This window comes from Strix uralensis, chromosome 11 (genome assembly GCF_047716275.1).
Source record: "Strix uralensis isolate ZFMK-TIS-50842 chromosome 11, bStrUra1, whole genome shotgun sequence".
Classification (NCBI taxonomy): Eukaryota; Metazoa; Chordata; class Aves; order Strigiformes; family Strigidae; genus Strix; species Strix uralensis.
In genome coordinates, this window is record NC_133982.1 from 23310736 (window position 1) to 23326564 (window position 15829).

Below are 15829 nucleotides of genomic sequence, written 5' to 3' on the forward strand. Positions count from 1 at the left end.
TATGTCCATACTATGGTAGGTATTCAGAACTGATGCCCTACATCTCTTACAGTAACTTTAAAAAAAGGAGCTGGGAGGACCAGAAAATACTGCACTCTTCCATATTTATCTCCCAACATAGGATGTACGTGCACTGCCTAAATCAGATATTACAAAAATCTAGATCTTTGAATATCTACTGGCACGTAAGAATTAAACTAATGCAGACATCTTGTTCATTATTTGAATTCTAAATCAAATATGAAGAGTGTTTTCAGACCATTAATATATGCATTATTGCAACTAAAATCTGTTAAAACTTCATGCAAAAGCTATATATGTATATGCACGCTGACTAGCTTCCAGACATCGGTAAGAATCAAAGTTCCTAGCACAACAAAGTTGTTGACAGAGAATCTACTGATCCTTGATACTGGTTATTCACGCTTTGCCAATAATGGTGCAGACAGTTTTTGTCATGAAATACATACACATACACTGACACCACAAAGAAACTGGAAAAACATACCTAAAATCTGCTACCATACATTTCACATCAGCCTGTGGGAGATGCTTCTCTGTTTAATACATTCAGTAGCAATGGCGCTTGGATATGAAAGATATTATATCATAAACTGTGAAGCAAAATATTAGGCAACAATATTAGAAACAGTACATCCTAGGGTAGGCCTTATTTAAATAATATTTTTAAAATTATTTGTGAGAAAAAAAGTATAATCTTACATTTTTACATTTACAAAAGAAAATGGAATCCTACGCCCATGTCTTTACAGTCTAAACCAGACAAGTCAGACACAGAGGGGGTTCTGTTAGATTTCATAATGGAAAGAAAAGAGAGACTGCTTCCTGGGATAGGTTTTAGGGCTCATTTTGAAGGAGGAAAGCTCCAGTAGCAAAGCACAGAGGCAGCTTGCCAATCTTGTATTTAGCAGAAGAGGATAACCTAACAGTTCAGGTATGGCTTAAGAGATACAGCGGAACGTCTGTGCTCCGTGTTTGACTTTAAATCACAGCTGCTCAGTACCTCATTTCCCCTCTCTGAAAGGGAAAAATACTATTATCCTTATTTCACAATAGTCCTGTAAGGATAAATACACTAGACATAGATGCTATGGTAGCAGGGCTACCTAAGTATCTAGAATATGATGAAATTGTATTTGTGTGAACATGCAAGCATGATTTGCAGGTAGAACAGTGGAAAAGCATGAATCTTAAAAGCTCTCACAGGCAGATCTCCAGCACTCAGATACAATGAGCAGGCAGGGGAGGATTTCAGATAAGTTCCATATGGAATGAAGATCAAGACCAGATGCAGCTGAAATGTGAATGGAAGAGCCATACAGCGATGTAGCCACTACAGAGAGCATCGTGTAACTGGGAGTACACGCAACACATGGGGCAGTGCCAATCGGCTGTGTTACCAGCTCCCCTAGTACAGTGTATTTGTAGAGATTTGCAGGCAAATGTATTAACTGAGCCTTGAGAAAAAAAGTTCCAGTTTCTAAATATGCCAACAACCTTTAGGTCTACCCAAGTAATAAAGGAAACAGTCACAGAGCTACAGCAGTCACAGAGCTTTAGCTTATAACAATGAATATGTAATTGCACTATTTGTACTACATGCAAAAAATAAGTCAGTCATGACATGTCAACCTTCTCCATGTGGAGTTTCATTTAACATGCATCTAGCTAGCACATATATTGCTGTTAATAAACCTTTTGTGCTTTTTTTTCCCCGCACCAGTACTGTAACGAGTGGAAACTATGAAGTTCAGAGCTCTAAGCATATGGAATTTTCCAGGTCACATGTTAAACCAAGTGGTGGACTCTGCTGGGCAGAGAACATTGAGAAGGAAAAAACTGAATTCTAACCATATGTTTTGAAATGAAACAATATGCTCATTCTGTTACAGCTGAAAACTTTACTAACTGCTTTACAGTTAGCAGCAATAAAGAGGGAAAGTAATCTTGAAACGGCATTTACTGTGAAATAGAAAGTAATTACAGCATACTAATGAGAATGCTCAATGTATATATCACAAGTCTGATGCAATACAATATTGATTAAGTTATACCATTTCCATCATAATATTTGTTAGTGTGGTTATACAAGGATTAAAAAAAAACTGACAAGAATTAAAATAAGCGGGATTTGGTTTTCATTTTAACTATTCCATACCAAGACTTTTGTCTTTCGGAGGATCATGCAGAATAATCCGTCCTTTTACCAACTGAACTATGATCAGTGCCAGAGAAGTGTGACTATTCAGAGTTTAACATTTAATTGCAATTATAGCATAGGTTGTGCACTCAGAAAAAAAAAAAAGTCCACACAGAAAACAGAGTAAAGCCAGCACCTAGAGTAGCCTGGAAGTGCATACACAGCTCCACTGTATCAGCTCATTACATGACCCAGAACACAGCGTACCAGGCAGCCAGCGCCCTTTGCTGCTGGGGAGCAGGAAGGGTCCCACTGTACACACACCCCTACAAAAAAAATTTTGTTTTTTGCTTACCTAATTACAGTCATTGTCATTAGAAAGTCAGAATTTGTCCAGATTAGAAATTACCATTAGAGGTTCAAGCAATTAAATAGTCCAGAATATTAATTAATTGTACTCAAATACAAACTTACTCTTCCTATTAACAGTTACACTCTTATTGGGGAGAGTTTTGGGTTGCATTTATGCTGGTAAAAAGCAAACAACAACAACAAGATAGAGACTAAACTCTTTCCAGCTCTCAGATTCTGTTCTTGGTGTGGTCTCTGGGATTATTTTTCATGACTTAATGTTGGCGTTTTTCAGTTGCTATGTTGTTTATATCATGCTTGTAGATTCCCAACATCTTCAGCATTCAGATTTTGCATTGGCTCCTCATAACAGAGTCCTAGAATCACTTAAATGTAGATGTTTTTCCTTATATGATACTAATTTACTGGGTTATAGTCTGCAGTATTTGGAATGACATCTTCAATTTAATGAAAGCAATTACAAACAAGTCAGAACTTTTTTTCATGGAATAAAAAGCAAGTGTTTTAACACTACAGGCCCAGGGTATGAAAGCAATGTCACAAATTACTTAACTAACTTTCTGCTCCAGAGATTGAAGATTTTTGTGTCTAGAATCAACATATCAGTGTGTGTATTCCGGGGACAGAAAGCTTGAGGTTTTCTATCTCTTCAGGCTCAACCTGATTTGAAGGCAGGGGAGCATGCTAGGATTCACCCTAAAACATAAGACAAACTCTGGCTTCATTTTTACTATTGTAGTTCTAGTTCTTACACTCAGGATTGCACAGGATAAACCATCACTGAAAATAATTTGACAGGGCCCTCTGAGTTTAAAAAGAACTCTTTTTTTTTTTTTTTTTTAATGTCACACTATACGCTAACAGAGAAAGTCTTCACATTTGTCAAGAGTGTTGGGCATAATCAGATGACAATAGATAACTTCATACATGCAGCTTCAAAGCAGTGTCCAGGCATTGCTTCCTCCAGCAACCTGCATGGTTTTGGGGGAGAAAGTTACAAAGTAAAGAAATATATCTGTGGTCTACAGCTACAGGCATAAACCTCTGATCAGAGGTTGCGGTAATCTGCAGGTAAGCATTCAAGGCACCGGCTGGCTTTTAGGATGTGACATATCTATGGATCACTTAGATCTGTAAGGTCTGTTTTACGATGAGATTTGGTTCCCAGTTGCTACTATTTTCCTGGGATTGTTGTGCTAGAATTCGAGTGATCTATGGCCTAATAACAGCAAGAAAAAGTAGGAAGAAGCAAAAGCAAAGGGAAAGAAAGATCTACTTAATCTCAGAGTTGAACAAGTGGCCTCGAGCATCTTGAATTAAGGGATTGCTCAGGACTGTAGTAGCCTATAGGACACAAGCAAAGCCTGCAGAGCTCAAGCTATAAAGTTTTGAGACTCAAAGAGTTCAGAAGCATCTTCTAACAGTCTTCATTTCCCCCTGTCTCCCTGAACCTACAAATAACATGCAAGCAGACAGCAGCAAAATTCACTCCTTCAATATTCCTCTGGGCACTAATACCCAAAATAAGGGCTGACACTTCCCTGCTGGCCTCCGCTGTACTAACGACTAATTTTTGAGGAAATTGACCATTAAGGAGAGGGAGCTGGTGAAAGGAGACAGAGCGAGGACTGAGGGTCAGGGGAGATGTCCCCTGGAAAAGAGAAGAAGGAAAAGACAAAGTAAGCAGAAGACACGAAGGCAGCCAAGGTAAAGGACTGTCATTTCGGTCCCTTCCGTGCTCCTCAGCTCCGCCTCAGGAGCGGGGAGGCCGCCGCTCTCCAGGGGGTCCCGGCTCTCGCCCCCGCCGGGCCGCCCCGCGGACCCCGCTCCCCGCCAGCCCGAGGCCGCGGCCCGGCCGGGCAAAAGCAGCCGCCTGCGCCACCAACTTGTGTAACAGGCTCGGGGAAGAGCCCGTTCCTGCGCCGCGCCCCCCCGCTCCCTCCTCCCCTCGCCGGAGCCCGCCCGTCTCCGCTCCTCCTTTGCAGCCAATGGCACTAAGCGAGGTGGCTGCATGTGGTGGCGCCGACCCAGCGCCCGGGCTGGGAGGAGAGGAGGAGGCAGCCGGCTCTGCTCGCCGCCCGCTCCCGGCTCCCGCTCCCCGGCTCCGGGCGCTCCTCCCGCCAGCGGCGGCCGCCCCGGGCTGCCCCTCGGTCCCTCTCTCCCGCGCCGGTACCTGCAGCATGGACTCGGACTCCGGGGAGCTCAGCGAAGGCGAGCTGGTCTCACCCGCAGGTAAGGGGGCTGCTGCCTGACGGACCGGCGCCGCCTCGCCGGCCACGGGGCCGGGGGCGACGGCGAGAAGGACGGAGGGAGCCCCTCGCTGCCCCAGAGGCAGCTCCGGGGCGGCCCTGAGGGGAGAGCGCCCCGCGCGCGCCCGGCGGGAGAGCGGGCAGGGCCGGCGGGCAGAGACCCCCTGGCCCGGCGGCTGACCGGGCAGAGACCCCCCCCCGCCGGCCCGGCGGCTGCCCGGGCAGAGACCCCCACCCGGCCCGGCGGCTGCCCGGGCAGAGCCCGCCCGCGGGAGCGGGAGGGGTGCGGCCCGGCGCCGGGCTCCGCTCTGCCCCGGCCAGGGGACAGCGCTGCCCTCGAGAGCTGCGTTCAACCGTGAGGTGACAGCCGGTTAAATTAGCAGCGCTGGCGTGAATCCGGTGCGTTGTGCTTTATATCCAGAGGCGGCGAAGTTTTTTGGGTTCGGTTGGGGGTATTTTGCTGTCGCCCCAAGACCACAGCAGCTAGCCCGTGTGCCGAAGGGGGGGCTCTCCCTCAGAGACTGGCGTGCAGGGCCCTCGGGCCGCTCGGCTTTTGTTTTCAAGTCTTAACTTGTCACCAACAACCATAAAATGCTGCTGTCTAGCTGCCGCAGCCCACATAGTTCTTAGATGAGACAGAAGAAAGAAAAAAAAAAAAGCCTCTCCTGCCATTTCCAAATCTCCACATTCCTGTGTCCTACGCAAAACCAACCGTTGCTGATGCGCTGTAATCAAAGGCTGTCCTGCACAAACAGTAAACGGGGACAATAAACTTGTGTGAAATCCAGCATATGCCGGTCGGTAGGTTGCTCCACCAGCACAGCACGTACCCCAGCGCCGGGCCGCAGGGAACTGCTGCTCGCTCGAGGCCACCCGCTCCCCCGGGCACATCTCCGGGTCTCAGACCCTTCGCCACCAGCCCTGTGTGCCCCTGCCCGCAGCGGCACATGACAGACACTGGGTGACACCGGTGGACAAGGGACCTGCTTGACCCCCAGCTAACCGTGGTGGAAGTAGCAGGCACCGTCGCTGAAGCCATTTAACTGGCCTCAGACACAAGTAAGCACGCTTGGAATGATGCCTGAAATTGTCCTAGTGATCGTAAGAAATCCAAGTAGAAAGTTAACCATGTTACGAGATCTTCGAGAAAAATCTTTTTGCCGTGAGCTGTCCAGTTTAGAAACTTTATTCCAACTGGCACCTCCCCACATCCCCAAAAGAAAGGGATCAACACCAAACAGGATTTTAACCACAACAGGAAAAAAATGCCAAATATTTTGTGAAATATTTTAACTGTCCTATTAACACAGCAGTGATGAACAACGGTAGGAAGTTGTAAGATAAATAGGTATTACCTTGTCTAGTAGAACAGGATTTTGTCAGCAGAACAGGAGTTTATAGCATAGTCTTAAATCCAATTCAATTTTAAATATTAGGGATATTTACTCAATATCTTGCTTTCTAATTTCTTACTTCAGATCTAAAGAATGAAATAAGACTAGCAACAGGTCACATAGCTCCTTATATTCATAAAGCTCCAGGCTGAACTTACTAACAAAGACCACCAACAGCTATAGTTTTTCATCCAAATATTCAGAGCAGTGCATGAAGTACAACTTACCAACATTACATTTATAGACAAATTAATGTAATATAGCTCCTGCCAACAACTTACTCCTGTTCTGAAGAGGATTTTCTTTTAAATAAATTAACAATAACTATGCTTAGAGATTGCCATAAGTGCTTTTTATGTCATCACTTGCTAGCTGCCAAGAGTTGATGTTCATCAGTCTCCTCTTTTCTATTCCTTCTTTGTACTATCTAAGAGAATAAAAATCTGGTATTTTAACCATACATGGCAGATGCCTATGCAGTAGAATAAAACGAATGAAAACTTGGTGGGTTTGTCTCAACCAGTTGCAATCATTTTTTCTGCACTAAAGAATTACTTGCTCTTTGTATCCCCCATCCTCTCCTAAAAAATACATTTTTGCTAGATTTCATTTGGTCTTTTTTCTGTATTCTGCCATATGTACAGTGCAGTATCTCTCTGTATGTGGGTGTTCAGCAGTCACGCTGTCAGTCACTGCTGCAGGCACAGAAGCTGAGGGGTTATAACGTGGGATTCAGTCATCACCTTGTTCAGGGAAGTGCCACACCCCACAGATCCCAGTGACTGGGGCATCCTGCCTGCAGTTTGTAGGGCAGGCAGGGTGCTTCAGAGAGGTATTTGGGATGAAGTCCTAGTAATGGTTTGATTTTAGAACAGCTAGGATTTTGTACTGACAGTGACACCAACTTGAATGTTTAGCTTACTGTCTCCATTACCAGTCCTCACACTTCCAAGTCTGTAAAGCAATGACTTCAGTTTACATACAGTTAAAACTCCTTGTAGCCATTGCCCACTTAGGTTGTCTGATTGGTCAAGCCCAGCATGATACAGTTTACTTTATCACTAGGGCTCCATCACGCTAATGCAATACAGATGTTTAAAAACATATCCCCATTTAAGGATTTGTACTACTCATGCCATACTTGTTCAGCCTCTTGCTCTGTCCCGGTGGAACAGCACCCCTGCCATTCCCAGGACTCACACGGGTGTGCACAGGACAGGAGGCTACCTTGTACGCCCCCACCATCTGCCACACACGCTTGGCTTCCAAGAGCCAGCTGGAATCTTACTCTGAGATCCCAGCAGCCTCATTTCCTTTAATAGCCCACTTAAAGCTGAGTCTCCAAGGAGGCAGAAGTATTTTTTCTGTATTTATTCTGAACGTGTTGTCATGATAGCATCTTCATATTTCTTTGGCGCAAACAAAAAGCTCCTTATATGCGAGTAGTGCAAGATGTTAGCTGTACTTTAAAACAAACAAACAACAAGCACCACACCTCTGCACACAAGAACATCCAGCTCCATGGTCTTGGCTTCCACAAGTCTCCTAACACCTATCCATTACTGCTTCAGGTTTGAGTGTCTATATAGTTAAAAAGGTTTTTTTTTTTTTAAAAAGGTTACTCATGAAACAGACCCCTATTAAGAGCATTGAACAGGTCTTCACGATTCTGAAAAAATTATATATTGTAATGCAAAAGAAAAAAGTTACGTGCTTACTAGCACTACCCTCTGTGAAATTTCTTTAATTTTACTGTACATGCAACTAGTCACATTTCTTTTCTTGTCCTCTAGATGAGCATTTGAGAACTGAACAGGTAATCTTAAAATAGAACATTGTTCTCATTTTTTGATGTCCACCTATTGAGAGGTTGGTTTTTTTTTAAAAAAAAACCCAAAACTCTACAGTAGCGCAATGGACGACTTTTGCCCAGATCTTTCATAGGCAGCCTACTACATGAAAGCATAATCCTTTGTGCCATCTTTCCGAGTAACATTTCACAAAAATCCAGGTCATCACCAACAGCAGTGGTTTTGCAGTGGATTTGGAGATTCTGCATGTAGGAGGAAGAATGCAGCAGACCTTCATTTGGTGTGCCTTGACCCAGGTTTCCTGGCTGAAACAGGCAGGAATTTGGCCATATAGCTTTTATGTGACATGCTTTAAGCCTTTCTACAGGCTACTAAGTCAGAACATAGATTTCCATGTTTAACGGAACCATTATGTCACACTATTAACATATTATAACTAGAGGCTAAACTGCCTGTATGGTCTTTGAAACAATACAGATTGTTTTTATGAAGTTTAACATATCCTAGAGAGTAAATTGTTGCTGGTCCCTTCTCTGGCTTTTCTCCCACTAAAGCCAAAAGACATTTGGCCTAGGAAAGAGAGCAGCTTGCACTCCAAGTAGAGATCTAAACTGGGGATGGGATTTACTTTTTTTTTTTTGAAACAGTAACACTGTGGAGCCTACAGCTTTGTAGGATGCCAGGGATAACAAAATGAAGACAACCGTATCACCAGGCTTCCATCCATAAAGGCAGTAGAAGTTTTATTATGGTCTTCAATAGGGCCAAGATCTTGCCCTGCAACTCCTGGCACAAAAATATTTATGCGTTTAAAATTATTTGATAAGTTACCCGAACTCTACCTTTGACAATAAATATATAATTAATAAAAATAACAACAGGTTTAAACATTGAGTGTTGTAAAACTGCCCTGACAGACATGAATAATTTTTCTGCAGCTCTAATATTATTTGATTTGCAATGCTTAGCAAATAATTTTTTCTGCAAATTATTTGCCATGCTACATGAACTGCCTGTATTTTTGTGATATTAATCTTTTAAGGCTGTTACATATTTTGATCACGGTTTTACAGACTTAAATGCCATTCAAGAGCTAATATCTTCTTGTAAATATAAGATTAATTAGAAAGTGTACTGTAAGATATTTAGCACTTGAGACATCAGTAACATGCTTACATGATATAAAGGGCAAGTAGGCATTTTCTAACTCTTTTTGCAGTATCACGCAGGTCATTTGAACAATTTTTATCATGGCAAAAGGTGTACTTTGCCCCAAGAAATACTTGTGTGTTTGAACTAAGAAGGTTTTGATTTAACAAAGCCTTGTTTTGATTCTACATAGAAAGTTCCAAGTCAGATATGCAATAATATTTACTGGTCTTTAGACAGGCCAGCAGAAGATAACAGCATGTTTTAAGAATGGAAGCTAGGAAGAAAAACCAAACCAGTTTTGAGTGGAAGGTGCAGACTCTACTGGATGCTTCTGTTATGAAGTGCTTTCTAGCACCCATCTAATAAAGGGCTCTCCCTTCCCTTCTGCTGGAAAACAAAGGAAAAACAAAGCTATCTGAAAAAAAGATGCACAGATGACAGACAGGACCTAGCACCTCTTACGGGGCTTTTTGGATCCCACTGCAAACTGAGGCAAGCATGTGTCCAAGTTTCTCCAAAGACAAAAGACACCTCAGCAGGCATGAGCAGGCAGCGTGGCCTGTAAGAACAGCAGCTAGAGCAAGCGTGTGAGCCAAGAGTCTGGTTGGGTAAATATTTTTTGGATCTCTTCACTGTTCTCTTCAGGAAACGCCTGGGCTGCTGATTTAGATGCAGACCAGTGCACAGTGACTGTCAGATTGGGAGCCTCGTCCATCTGAAAAAGTAAAAAATTTGAAAGGCAAAAAAAAAATCATGCTGTGATGATAGTAAGGACCATAAATAATCCCACTTTTGTCAAGTTGAATAGACAACTTGGACAAGCAGAATAGATAGTTTAGTTGAACAGGTCAACTTGTTCAGGCATGTGTTTTTTAAAATCAAGTGGAAATATGAACTTCATGAAGCACTGGATTGAAGCCCAAGCTCACCTGCTTGCGCAATAGCAGCATCTGTGGGATGAGACTGCTAAGCAGCAACAGCCCATAGTGTATGAGGTAACACTCTTTTCAGTAGCTTTGCTAGTTTCTTCCTACTTTTGAGAAGATGGCATATGAAAACACATGGCCTCAGAAGGACTTATTGTGGGTGAACCAGAATCTTGACTCCCTAGTAGGGATAGCAGGCACATGAAGGATGTTGTATTAACTTGTTTTGGTGCATAAATATTTGCTATTCTTGATCAGAACTACTGATTTTTAGGACAGGGTATGCTAGCACCACGCAGACACGCAGATAGCATGCAGAAGCCAGCCACAACTTTGCTAGGTGAGACATAGCCCGTTTCTCAGTCAGGGAGGTTGATTTTACGCTTACATGAATGATGGTTGTAAGGGCCTCTCCATAGCCCCAAACAGAGCTGCTCCCACATGAACTTATGATGCTGCTAGCAGTCAGTGAACAGAAAGCCTCTACTTTTTCTAATATGTGGATATGGACAAGCCTTGGTGCAGGAATTTATGATGCCAGATGAAGTTCATAGATAGGAATATGAAGCAATATCCTGCCACAAAGCAATCATTGACTGTTCCTGTCTGCCTTGCCAAAGGCCTGGGTTGAGAGTGCTTTCCATTTGATGTGCTATTTTGGCAATAGTGGATGACCTGTACAAGGCAGTGAGTGCATCTCCTCAAAAACCTCACACTTCCTGTTTGAAGAAATAAATCTTTTGTCCTTTCTTCTCATCTACACCAAGGGCTAAGAAGTCATAATAGGAAGAATAAGTTACCCGATTTTGCTGATAACAGAAAAACAAATCTATAAACCCCAGGTAGAGGAAAACAGTAGGCCAGATAGATGAGAAAGTTCCTGAAGACCTGGTCTGCCTGAGAAGCCTTTGGTATTTGCATTTTACCCACAGCATCCCCCTTCGGGGAACAGGCCTTCCGAGGTCCTAGGAAAGCAGGAGAACCCTGCAACTTTCTAAGAGCATTCACTGTCTTTTCTAGTAAGCTAAGCAGGACCTGGCTGTGGGCCCAAGCAGTGGTACACAATCCTCTAAACCATTTATCTATTAATATACTCCTGGCACTGTTTCAGCCCATGCCAGATAGCCTCCCACAAAATGTCCTGGCATGAGACAGAGGATAACAGTGGCCAGTACGAATTAAACAACATCTGGAGTGTGGGAAAGAATTCAGCTTGCATCCAGATGGCAGTACAATGTATGTACAACAGGTTCTGTCCCAGTTTATTTACAGACATAGACCTTGTGGTCAGAGCACGGTGCAGAGATTGTTCACTATGACTGTGACTTCTGGTGCACTGCTCAAGGCTGTCCAGGCTGTTGGACTACTTGTGGACTTCTCTCAGAGCAGCTGCCTTGGGCCAAGACCTGGGTTTGGAGCCTTGCCCAATTAAAAGTGTGCTACTTGCTGTTTGTCTGAAGAAATCACTCTGTCGGGTAGATTACAGGAGGGCATCTGACAAGGAGACTCATGGGAAGACTTGTTGCAGTAATTGACTTCATACCCAAGACTCAAACATCTTCTTGAGAAGCCAAGTTGAGCTCAGACGCTGGCTAGTAGCCAGTGATTTTTCTGCTTTTAAAGGCAGCCATCTTTAATGAAAAAGGCTGAGAAAGAGCAAAAGTCACTTTCCTGTCATTTACAATGGTCACTAATCCCTCCTTGATAGAGATTCTGTTTTAAGTCAAGTTTTATCAGTTGGTTCTGTCTAGCCTTCCCACAGAGGGACAGAGCGACCAGTCTCTCTGTACAGATGAAGGTTTTGGCTAACAGCTCCTGATGTAATGACAGAAAATAGGGCAGGAAGATTATTTTGATCTACGATACAAAACAAACACTTCACCATGAAGACATTTCCATTGATCTTCTGGTGCTAGTTTAACATGAAAGGTAATCTTCTGAAACACAAATAGTAAAAATTAGCAGAATACCTTACTACCACCAATGAGCATCTCATTTCTGGCATTAACTTTGTTTATCCAAGCAACTTGTGTTAGAGGAAAAAGTAAATTTTCTCTCTTTCAAGAAATATATTAATGCTATTATTGTGTTACTGTTTCCTCTCGAAATAGTTTTCCATTTAGTTTCAGAGCACATAGTTTACATGGTCAAATCACTGTTTCTTGGACTTTTCAAAGTGAGTTTTTTTAGGTTTGTTTGTTTTTTAAATTAAGATAACCATCTTTCAGGTGATATTTCCAACAAAACCTGCGCCATATAGTGTTATGCCAGGTGAATGTTTAGGTTTTGTTTACTTGCGTTTAATTTTAACTTTGTGTATTTGTGCATTGTTTCCCCTTCCCTCTGACTTCTGGGAGTGATGTAGGTTAAAGGTATCAAGAGCAACCTTCGTGTTCATTTCAAAGCAAGTTATAGTTGGTGCCTCACTATTTTGATACTGGTCAGTATTTTGATACATTATTTCATTAATTATCTCCACTTTTAGGAGAAATGTTTAGCAGTAGATGCAAAAATAATCAGTACAGTCATTATGATGCACAGCTACTGGGCTTCTTAGAAAACAATAAAGAATAAGTGAGGACAAATGTTGACTTGGATTACAAATTTAGGAATGGGATAAAAAGTTCAAGCCTAAGTATATGTGAAGACCACTTCCACAAACTTTGTAGAGCACCAGTATGCCCCAGCTTGGACTAACTGGTGCCATTTAAATATACCAGGGTCTATATAATTAAGAGGAAGCTTTTATTCAGTGATTTAACCTCATCTCTATCAGAAACCAGCTTCTATCCTATAAGTCTAGCCTGACCTCAGCTATGAGGTCTCTCTGGCTTCTCTTACCTGTATTTGTTTTTAAGAGTCTATTTCCATATCAGTTCTTAAAGGTTGGTATCAGATATCATCCTGCATAAGAAATACATAACACTTTGTATCCTTGGGGCAGATATGGCTCAGATTTCAGTCTTGCCTGCACCCCTGCCCCTTCCCCCCTTAAAAACAACAACAAAAAACCCAAACCAAAACAACAAAAAACCCACCAAACCCAGATCATCCAAAACAGTCACCACTGGCATTTCTCCACAAAACACTCCCCCTTACAGAAATCATACTGAATTGATGGAAAGCCAAGAACAGATCATCTTACAGACATATGAATACCAGTGCTCTCCATAATTTCATGTTTTAACTAAAATTTGGATTAATTCAAATTAAGTCTGAGGGCTTAGAGCAGTCCCAACACTTAGTTGTTAATCAGCTGGTATCTGTTTATTCTCCAGACCAGGATATCTCCTGTAGCTTTGAGGCTGATTTCCAAACTGTGAACTAGGGTTCTTTTTAGCTAGTTGGTATCATTCACTTCAGCAAGTTCAAGAGAAAGTTGTGCTTGATTTTACTCAGTGCTAGGTGTTTAAAAGCATGGTTATGAACAGCCAGAAAATAGCCACTTTCAATGTTATGTTGCTATACGCAACAGCTTGTGCTGGTAAAAATGGATGTTTTAACTACATCAAGAACAGCGAGTGGAACTGCACCATTTCAAAGCAATGCCTCACGCTTTGAAAAAAGGGCCTGGCACGTGCAGCGTACTGTGGCACGCAGATGGCAAGGAAGGTCAGAACCCTCCTTGCACCTTCCCTTTGACTGCCACGTGCTATGAAACAGGCTAAGGGCAGGAATGCAGATATCAAGATTTTGGCTATGTTCTCCATCTTCTAACCTCTAGAATCTTTTTCTATTTTTTCCTCTTCCCACCCATCCTCTCCTTTTATACTAACAATTTGTGTTCCTTCTCCAGATACATGCTAAAAAGATGTGGGTAACTGATCTCTAATTTCCCCCGTTCATCAGCCAATATGCTCTTCTTTTGCAAGCTTCAGTTCTTCCAGTATTGATCTGATTCTTCTTCAGCTCATTTCTTCTCAAATATTCTTCAGTTTATGATTTCTGCCACTACAAAAGGGAGTAAATGCTGTCAGGTTGTAGTTCATGAAAGGGAAGACTGATGGGAGCAAGATACTGTCTTGTCTTTCTAATTAGAAGTATTGGAAGCAGATTTGCCTTGCAAGAGGAACTAACCCTCCTCCTCTTGCAAACAAACAATACAGACAGTAGGCTTGCAAATGAGATCAGTGTCATCAAAAGCATGCTGAGAACAGGAAAGTTAATTTCGTTTTGAAATACTGAAACAGGTAGATGCAGTATTTGTCAGAAAGCAAGAACACAATAGCGTCTCCACAGATAACAAGAGCTTCCTGGTTATTTCCAGAGTGCATTCCTGAACAAACAACTACTTGGGGAAACAGTATATCCTCACCCCCATAAGATCAAATCATTAGGCCGGGGAGAATTGCATTTCTCTCCAGACACAGCAACTTGTGACTGTCACTGATCAAAGGAGGTCAGAGGAGGACACTGCTTTCTAGTGACATTGCTTAATTACATGGAATAAAGGGAACCAGAGCCTAGCCTTTTTGCTGAGTATTGTGATGAACCACCCAAGTTTACCTATATATTTTCTTAAAAGTTCTAATAATTTTTAATGAAAAAAATATTCTAAGAGGATTCACGATGTAGCCTCTAGAAAGCAAGCAGAAGCTTTAAACAGCTGTGAAGAGGCAGTGAAGGTGAGAGATGCTTCTAGTAACTGAACTCTTCTTCACTTCAGAAATGCCTCTTCCAATGTACTTCTGCCAGAGACAAGGATGAGAGCACAGAAGTACACCAAAGGGGACTTTAGGGAAAGGACTTGAAGCAGAGGAATTGCCAGGTGCAGGTCCAGCAGAACACCAACACAGCGCCTGCACCCACCTTTTTCACTCCACCACTGACCTGGCTGAGCTGAGTCAAGCTTGAATCAGGGCCAAGTCTGCCAGCAGCCACCCCAACACCTAAGTTTCATCTTCCATCACCAGGGTGGCTAGAAACAGGGTCCCCATTTTCCACCACAGTATCTCTCTGAATGGCCAACTCTAAATGCCAGACCCACCACATTTGTCCTCAGCAGCATCTCTCTCCCACATGATCTGCCAGAACACAAGAGGACACACACACCTGCCCAGGAGACAGGGAGAGCACAGCTCTGCCCTGGTGCAGCCCTTCCCCATTTGCCTGGTGCAGCACAGCAGGAGAGACATGCTTGCATTACATGATTTTGCAGCCAAACTGTCTGTGCAGCTTTCAAATTCCCAAAAAGCTATGTCTATGCTTGCCCATCCATGTACAGAAGATGAGTAACAGTTGCTCTTGCACTACTTAGAGCTCTGTGTATTTACCTTTTAGAACTTCTCTAGGAAAATATTGCCTTAGCAACAGCTGAGCTGTATTAAGACAGAAACAAGTGATGTGTAGGAAGAGAATTTAGGGTGATGGTGGGGGGAACCATTATTCAATGTTTTCCATATTTTCATAGAACAGAATTTAATTTCCTTGAAGTTACTGCAGTCAATGACAAGCAGGTAGAAAGGTTCATGTGAAATACCTCTGGCAGTGCACTGAAATAAAGTATGACTAAACATACCAAATAACCAATGCAGGCAACCACTGACTGGGAGAGCTTTTTTGGATTATATACTTGTTACTGAAACAGCTTTTCTGTATTTGTAGAGCTCCTTTTTACTCATAGCCACATTTGGTAGAAATTCAGATAGCATGTGTACAATTACATTAAATAACTAATTCTAGAATACTTGGTTTCTTTCCTCACTTTTACAGACATCAAAGTAGTAGTTATGCTTCTTAATAGGGTTTATAATTTAGGGACAGT

At 42.6% G+C, this 15829-nt stretch overlaps 2 protein-coding genes across 2 annotated transcripts in view; one reads left to right on the plus strand and one right to left on the minus strand.

Moving 5' to 3' along the window:
• GLDN (gliomedin) overlaps nucleotides 1-4795 on the minus strand; it is a 103790-nt gene extending 98995 nt beyond the window's left edge. The window contains exon 1 of the mRNA XM_074880919.1: nucleotides 4707-4795. Coding sequence (XP_074737020.1) covers nucleotides 4707-4715 — 9 coding nt within the window. The 5' untranslated portion in view covers nucleotides 4716-4795. The remainder of the gene's footprint in view (nucleotides 1-4706) is intronic.
• TNFAIP8L3 (TNF alpha induced protein 8 like 3) overlaps nucleotides 4652-15829 on the plus strand; it is a 48114-nt gene continuing 36936 nt past the window's right edge. The window contains exon 1 of the mRNA XM_074880921.1: nucleotides 4652-4765. Within this exon, the coding sequence (XP_074737022.1) occupies nucleotides 4714-4765 (52 nt within the window). The 5' untranslated portion in view covers nucleotides 4652-4713. The remainder of the gene's footprint in view (nucleotides 4766-15829) is intronic.